Genomic DNA, 8,159 nt, shown 5'->3' on the forward strand with positions numbered 1-8,159 from the left:
TTTCATTTTTGAAACAATAAGTTTCCAGAGTAGTTTTTACAGTTATATTAAAATCTACTGATTTGGTTATACCATTAGAAATACATAGATAATTATGAAATTATTGTTAGGCTTAACGAGTTAACTGTTTATATTTGGGCAACTTTTCTGCCGTGCTTTATTGGAAGGAGAAAAACAATCATTTCCTTAATAACCATTTCCTTGAAAACCAACTTAGGCTGAGTTTCAGCGCACAGGAAAAACTTAAAACAAATCCTTATTTCCTGATGAATAGTCTTTGGACTATAATGTAACTGAAATAGAAAACAGAAATATTTTTTCCTCAAAAGCATTTTATTATAAAAATCCGATTTAAATTTTAAAAATATATATCCGATTTCTTTTTTTAATCGTTGCTTTTTATCCACCCTGGACCAGCCAGATGCATCAATGGGAGGGCCGCAAGCAGGGTCCCGGCACAAGAGCCCTCTGCCCCGCTTCGGAGCGGAGCCATCGGACCACCGCGCTCCCGCTGCGGCAACGCCTCGCCCGGACCTCCCTTGCTCTGCTTGGGGCAGCAGAGCCCGGCTGGCAGGAATCCAACCGGCGCGGCGGCTTTGGGCCAGGCGAGCCTTCCTCCCTGGCGCCGTGCAGTGCCGGGCGCCGGGCGCACGAGGTTGCGGCGGAGCTGCGCAGGCGGGCGAGCTCCGCGGAAGCGCGGCGCGCCTTGACCCGGGAAGCAGTGGCCGGGGGCGGGGAGAGGGCCGGGCTGCCGCCGAGGCGACCTTCCTCCATGCGCGGGGCGAGGCGGCATGGCCGAGGCTCAGCAGCTCCGCGTGCAGGAGGCCATCGACGGCATGGTGCAGGGGCTGGAGCGGGAGAACATCCGGAAGATGCAGGTCGGGCCGCGCTTGGAGCGCACGTGGGGATGCGGGTCGCGGGAACTCGCTGCCTCAGGGCACCAGCCTAGGCTTGAATGGAGCGCTACACGAATTCATGGAGGAGGAAGGGGCTGTCGGGGGCTGCTAGCCAGCGATGTTTCTGAACCCCAGTTGCTGGAAGCGCAGGAGGGGGCCCTTGTGCTCGGGTCCTCCTTGCCCTTTGGGGCATCGGGGTGGCCACTGTGAGAACAGGAGGCCCCTTTTGGCCTGATCCAGCAGGTTCTCAAGTCATCTGTGTTCAGAAATGGGAGTGTGCATGCGATGCATAATAGATATTGTGCTGATTTTAGGTCCCTCCCTGGTGATCTGCTTGAAGGGGGCAGAGGGCAGAGAGGCAGGGTGCGGGTGGGTGTTCTGCAATCCCCAAGCAACAGCCTTCCAATTAGTTTTTATTGCTTACTTCAAGAAGAAAAAGACAAAAGATATATATACACACACATAAACAAATAAAAATAAGAATCTTACACAATCATACACCAATAAAGAAGGAAAAGAAAAGTAGAAAAAATATATACAAAAACTTAATTTTCACATTTACTCCTTGTATGATTATCACTTTCAGGACTTCCTTTAGCTTTCCCGAAAATCATTCGAAGTAATACTTTAAGTTACACATTTCCTAGTATATATTGTCATTATACTTTTTTATATGTATTTCTTAATATATCCTGTTCTTATACATTATTTGTACTCCTATTGTCTTCAAACAATAACTCATAATCGTTTACAGTGCGTCTCTGAATCCCTTTAGCGTTATTTTCCCTTGACTAATAAGTTCCAGATAGTCTACATATTTTCCCCAATCCTTGGTAAATTTTTGGTCTCTTATATATTTTACTTTGCCTGTAAGTCTGTCCATTTCCATGTATTCCAGTAGTTTAGATCTCCACTCCTCTACCGTTGGTGTTTCCTGCCTTTTCCACATCTGAGCCAGCATTACTCTTGCTGCTGTAACTGCTACAGCAAGCAACAGCCTTCCAACCTGATGCCCGCCAGGTGCTTTAAACTACAACTCCCATCAGCCGCAACAAGTGTGGCTGAACCATTCCAGATGGAAGCTGTAGTCTGCATGTTCTGGAGGGCGCCAGGTTAGGCAGGCACCCCAGCAAGAATGGGCCATTATTTGCCACATTTCTGTTAGAATTCCTGCTCCATGATTGCAGTCATGGGATTTTTGTCTTTCACATGGCAATGTATGTTTTGACTCCACAAAGTGGGAAGTGACAGAGACAATATGCTTGTGTTACTGTGTTTCGTGAAGTGGGACTATTGTCCTTTGTTCTTTCTCTTTGCTTTCTGATGCTAGAGAGAGAGGGAGCCATGCTGCAGTGCTCCATGTGTGTTTATATTTAAATAAAGTAGATTAGCCAAAATGCTGAGTTGCTGAGGTCTGTCACGCAAGCTGCGAAGACTGCGGATCCCTAAGTGTGCCGATGTCTGTTGGCATCGGTCGCTGTGATGTTTGGGCTGTAGAAAGCTTTTGAAGCTCCCGAACAATCGACCAGGAGGGAGAGAACATGCTAGTCAGGCATGTGTCTCTGCCAGGGTCCTACTCGAGTGTAGGGTGAGCTCCTGACAATTTCAACCCTGCCCTTCCTCCAGAGTGGTTGTGGTGGTCTGTTTGCCCCCCTTACACCTTGCAACAGGCTCCCCAGTCACAGATGGCCTCAGTGAGCTTCACTGCTGGGGATAGATTTTAATACAGGCCAGTTTATAGGGTAGGGGACACTGGGGATTGAACCAAGGAACTAAAGGGGCTGTGGCCTGAAAAAAGTCTGAGAACCATTGCTCTAGTTCAGTGTTTCCCAACCTTGGGCCTCCAGCTGTTTTTGAACTACAATTACCATCATCCCTGACCATTGGTCTTGCTAGCTAGGGATGATGGGAGTTGTAGTCCAAAAACAGCTGGAGGCCCAAGGTTGGGAAATACTGCGAGTAGTCCATGGGAAGGCAAACTAAGGCCTGGGGGCCAGATCTGGCCCAATCACCTTCTAAATCCGGCCCGTAGGCGGTCCAGGAATCAGCGTGTTTTTACATGAGTAGAATGTGTGCTTTTATTTAAAATGCATCTCTGGATTATTGGTGGGGCATAGGAATTCGTTCATTCCCCCCCCCAAAATATATATAAAGTCCAGCCCCCCACAAGGTCTGAGGGACAGTGGATCGACCCCCTGCTGAAAAAGTTTGCTGACCCCTGCTAGTAGTCCTCTGCCACCCTGTGACCCTACTGTTCCACAAGTTCCTTTCCATTGGACTGTTTCTTTGAAAACTGGGCTACGGAGCAGGATTTTCTTCTTCCCTGCTGCTAGAGAGAGAATCTTGTGGACAAGAGAAGGATGACTAAGTGGAACCACCATGTTTGAGGCAGTCCGCCTCTGAATATCAGTTGCTGGGGGGCAAACAGCGGAGGGCCGTCGCTCACATCCCTTGCTGCTTGTGAGCTTTCCAGGAGCGCCTGGCTGGGAAAAGAGGGTCGCAGGGCCAGACCCAGGGTGGCTCTTCTGAGGTTATCTTACTGACACCTGGCTCTTTCCAGGGAATCATGTTCCGGTGCAGCGCGACCTGCTGTGAGAACAACAAGGCCTCCATGCAGCAAGTGCACCAGTGCATTGAGCGCTGCCATGCGCCTCTGGCTCAGGCGCAGGCAGTGGTCACCCAAGAGCTGGAGAGATTTCAGGTGAGGAGAAAAGTGGGGGTGGGTGTAGGTGGGAGAGTAGCTGGTCAGCGGGAAGTTGGACTTTGGTCTCGATCTGCCAGACCCTCCAGGGTTGCCCTCTTATCTTTCGAGAGGGCAATGGTCCTGGATTGCTCAACCACCAGATTCATGTGCTTAGCATCTTAAACAAATGCATGTCTTGGGTCACATTTGCAGCATACATTTGCAGCAGTATCATACCAGTTCAAACAGTCATGGCTTCCCCGAAGAATTCTGGGATCTGTAGTTTGTTTAAAGTGCTGAGTTGTTAGGACAGGCATAGGCAAACTTGACCCTCCAGATGTTTTGGGACTACAGTGGTACCTCGGGTTAAGTATATAATTCGTTCCGGAGGTCTGTTCTTAACCTGAAACTGTTCTTAACCTGAAGCACCACTTTAGCTAATGGGGCCTCCCACTGCTGCTGCCACGCGATTTCTGTTCTCATCCTGAAGCAAAGTTCAGGTACTATTTCTGGGTACTATCCGAGGTACTATTTCCGGGTTAGCGGAGTCTGTAACCTGAAGCGCATGTAACCTGAGGTACCACTGTACAACTCCCATGATCCCTAGCTAACAGGACCAGTGGTCAGGGATGATGGGAATTGTAGTCCCAAAACATCTGGAGGGCCGAGTTTGGCATGTCCAAAGTCTGTTTTGAAGGCCTAATCCAGCCTGCTGGTTGGTTTAATCCGGCCCCCGTAGCAGTTTATATCCTGGGGTAAAATCCTAAAAAGACACCACAACAACCTCAATCCTAAAAAAAAGCTCAATGACTTTGGGGTAAAATCAGAAAACAACTTCAGTTCTTAAAAAACAACAACAACAACAAATGGTTAATAACTTTGGTCGGCCCTCACAGCCCTTTACTTCATCAAATCTGGCCTTCTGGATACCTGTGTTAGGAGAACCCCTATTCCCCTAGGAGAGCTACAGTTCCCAGAGTTCCCCAAGAAGTGGTCCACCCTGAGAACTGTAGCACTGGGAGGGGACATGGGGTGTCCCAGCAACTCTCAGCACCCTTGACAAACTACAGCACCCAGAATTCAGGGGGGGAGGCAGGACTGTTTAAAGTGGTGAATGTAGCCTTGATTTATTCCTGCATTCCCATTGCAGGGGGTTGAACTAGATTACCTGTGGAGATACCTTGCAATTCTACAAATCTATTGTTGTTGTTGTTGTTGAAACAATCAATTTAAAAGCTCTTTCAGAGTCCTGTTTGGATGGCAGCTTTCAATTTATTTTGTTCCACTGATGAAGGCTGTTAATGTAACTTATTCTTAGCCTTGCCCACCTCCAGTGGCGTAGCGTGGGTTGTCAGCACCCAGGGCAAGGCAAGTAATTTGCACCCCCTAGCCCGTGGATTTGCGCCCCAACCCGTGGATTTGCGCCCCCTAACCCTAACCCCCAGATGTTGCGGCCAGCCCCCCCTGCACCCCCCACGCTATGCCACTGCACACCTCTGATTTCTGTGTTTGTTTGTTTGTTTTGCTAATTATAGGACCGCCTTGCCCGCTGCACGATGCATTGTAATGACCAAGCCAAGGACTCCTTAGATTCAGGGAGCAAAGAGAAGCAGATCAAACTGCAGCTGGACAACTGCGTGACAAAGTGTGTGGACGACCACATGCACCTCATCCCTAGCATGACGAAAAAGATGAAGGAGAACTTGGCCAGCATTGCCCAGTAAACGCCCTGGCTTTGCGGAGGAACGGGAAAGGGAGATAATCAATTAAAATTAAGATGGGCATGATTAACCTTTCTGGAAACATAGAAAGAAAACATGGGGTGTGTCCAGAGTGACTTTTTTATGGTGTGACTGTATACTCATGGCCTCCTGAAGTGCTTGAGAATTTAGGGTATGGTTTGGGAGGAAGGCTGCAGATTGTCAGATGGTGTAAAAGAAAACAGGCTCCTTTGGCATCAGTGATATGTGTGTATGTGCACAGACCCGTGTCAAACCCTTTTGTTCTGGTTCTTCCCCACCTTGTAGCAAAGCTGGGTGTGGGGAGGGGAATCCGGAAGGTGCTACCTGGTGTCTCAACAAGACAGAGCTACTGGCTGTCCGCCTCTTTCTTAAGCTGCCTTAGAAATACAGACACACATAAGTCCTGTCTCTGTGGTCTCTTCGGAAGGAGATGGTTTGATATTACATTTTTTGAAATAGCAGTGCTGAAACCAAACTGCCCCCAAATAGGAATTCCCCAAAGCTGAAGGGATCCTTATGCCTTCCGCAGAATCTAGTATTAATCCTTCTTCTGGACATTACCACTTCAGACTGCTGGTTCAAAGGCTTCCAGTGTGGAAGAAGAGCAAATTGGAACCATGCATATGAGGAAGGTTGGGAGAAGGTTAGGCTTAATTTTTCTCACTGAAATGCTAGTTTTCAGTGTGCTGGGGAAGTTCTACCGACCCAGTGAGGAAGGGGGCATTTATGACACCTCCCCACCATGCCAAATGCGGCCTGTAAAGCAAATCACTTGGATTTTGCTAATTAAATCAGAAATATGGCTTTCAATGGATTTTTAAACACCTCTGTGTGTTTTGTTGGGCATTGGAATGACACGGCAACATTTGTTTTTTTCTTTTTATTGGGTACTCCTCACTCTGAAAGTCAGCCCCAAACTAAACACTTATAAAACTTGATTCTTAAATTAAAACCTTGTATTGTTTCTCAGTTTCATTTGAAGTCTAGGCATGAATGCTTGAGCCATTTCCCAAGTTCATTTCAGCCGGGGGGAAATCCTTCATTGGCCACAAAGCACCCACAGTCCTTCAACTCCCTTCTCTCCTTCCCTGCTCAAAGACCTTCAGCAATTGTGAGGAACATTTTCCCAGTGGAACCTACTGTGGGATCCCAACCCAAGCAAAATAATGATTCCATCCTTTTTTTCATTGGCAGCTATTGACCTGTGTGCTGTAGAAGCAGTGAATGTATTGTGGTAAGGCGGGGGCAGCCAGCGTGGTACCCTTTGGATATTGTTGGAATACAGATCCCATTAGCCCCAGCCAAAAGAGTGATGGGAGTTGTAGTCCAAAACATCTGAAAGGCAGGCTGCCCCTGTACACTCCTGTGAGATGTTACAATAAGGCATCTAGCAGACAAAGTTGTCCCTGGGAGGAAGTTCTCATGGCTGCTTTTGCTATCTTGTAATATTTAAAATAACTTCAGATATATGGCTTTAAAGGTATATCATGGTAAAGAGGAGGTAAGGTTAGGGGCCAACCGCTTTTTGTGTCTTCCTCTAAGGGATGCAGGGAACTGTAGAGGGCTGGAGCGCTGTAAAATTTGGATGGAGAAGCTTTGTTTATGGAACAGCTTTTGAAGACTCAGGTGTCACGTTCAGGTTTATGCATAACAATTCTACTAAAAGATGTCAGTGGGACAAGTACAATGTGACATATAAAAGCCCCACCTGGCTCCTCAGCAAGCGAAACAATAATTCCTACCCTTGCATTGAAAACATACTTTTTTGTTTAATGCATTATATATGTGATTAAATTTATGTGTGCTGATCAACAGTATTGCTGCTGTGTTGAAACGGTTTCTCCTCAATTGCGTCTGAATTCTGTAACAATTTTAATTAGGGTTTGGATTCCCTGCTGCAGAACCAACTAGCACCACATCCTTCCAATCCAATAGTAATGTTTTCCCCTTCGAATGTAGGCAGTAGAGCTGTGAGTGCTTGGGTTAGACCCAACAACCAGAAAAATGCTGACCAGCAAACAGCATTTACTGTGAATGTGGGTGTGCTCATTCCAACGACAAGGACCCTTTGCGGCTGCAGGAATACTGTTCCAAGAATTAACAAAGCCCCGGTCCCCTATTTCTGCCTTCCTTTCTTTAAACTGTGAATTATTTTCTTAAAGTTGAATTAAAAATGGTTTTTAAAAATGAAAACTGTGTATTGTAGGTATTTTAGCTGTGTTGAAAAAGTGGCATGGGTACTGGGGAGGTGGATGCATGGGAGATAAACTGTGGTCACATCCACAACATACATTTAAAGCACACAATTCCCCACAAAGAGGCCTGGGACTGGGACCTGGCTTACTTTGGGGAAAGCCATATGCTTTTAGATGTATGGTGTGAATGTGGCCTGTTGCATTTAGGGGAATTATTATATTTATTATCTACCCCTCACCAGCAGATCTCAGGACAGGCTATAATAATTTAGAATTAATAACAGTTAAAACAGTTTACAATCACAGGAATAGGGACAGCATTTTAAGCATGGTAATTCCAGGCGGCAGCAGTAAAAGGATGCGATAATAGAAATGGCCTCCGTGTAAGTATATTTGCTTCTAAGTTTAACTTCCACCGCATGCAGCCAGAAATCCTGTACGCTTTTACTATAAAGTACTAATGATGTCAATATGACTTGCTTTCAGAATAAGCATACTCTGTGCTTTTTTCCTAAAAATATATTTAGGGGTACCCTCATTTTGACCCAAGAAAAATTATAGTTCAAATCGGGGAAAATAAATACAGTAAATGGACAAAAGTACAAAGATTCACAAAATGTTTCTGCATACCCCCAGAAAAAAA

The 8,159-nt window shown here is 46.4% G+C and overlaps 1 protein-coding gene across 2 annotated transcripts; it reads left to right on the forward strand.

The window, feature by feature from the left end:
- Positions 1 to 717: 717 nt before the first annotated feature.
- On the forward strand, positions 718 to 7,514 carry FAM136A (family with sequence similarity 136 member A). 2 transcript variants are annotated; one of them, XR_014171160.1, is made up of 4 exons: positions 718 to 878; positions 3,457 to 3,597; positions 5,115 to 6,282; positions 6,346 to 7,514. XR_014171160.1 is itself a non-coding variant. In XM_081922605.1 (3 exons), exons 1-3 carry the CDS (start codon positions 792 to 794, stop codon positions 5,301 to 5,303), a joined length of 417 nt encoding a protein of 138 aa, XP_081778731.1. In that variant the 5' UTR covers positions 718 to 791; the 3' UTR covers positions 5,304 to 7,514. The 2 variants fall into 2 exon arrangements, 1 of the variants encoding a protein (XP_081778731.1); XM_081922605.1 differs by having other exon boundaries at positions 5,115 to 7,514.
- Positions 7,515 to 8,159: the final 645 nt, after the last annotated feature.

The sequence above is a fragment of the Podarcis melisellensis genome (genome assembly GCF_964234715.1).
Source record: "Podarcis melisellensis genome assembly, chromosome: 8".
Taxonomy (NCBI): domain Eukaryota; kingdom Metazoa; phylum Chordata; class Lepidosauria; order Squamata; family Lacertidae; genus Podarcis; species Podarcis melisellensis.

Bases quoted from the DNA above. Each gene is read 5' to 3' on its own strand.
- FAM136A (XM_081922605.1), top strand. From the start codon at position 792: ATGGCCGAGGCTCAGCAGCTCCGCGTGCAGGAGGCCATCGACGGCATG. The intron at 879-3,456 runs GTCGGGCCGCGC...GGCTCTTTCCAG, and splicing joins AGAACATCCGGAAGATGCAG to GGAATCATGTTCCGGTGCAG. The intron at 3,598-5,114 runs GTGAGGAGAAAA...TGCTAATTATAG, and splicing joins AAGAGCTGGAGAGATTTCAG to GACCGCCTTGCCCGCTGCAC.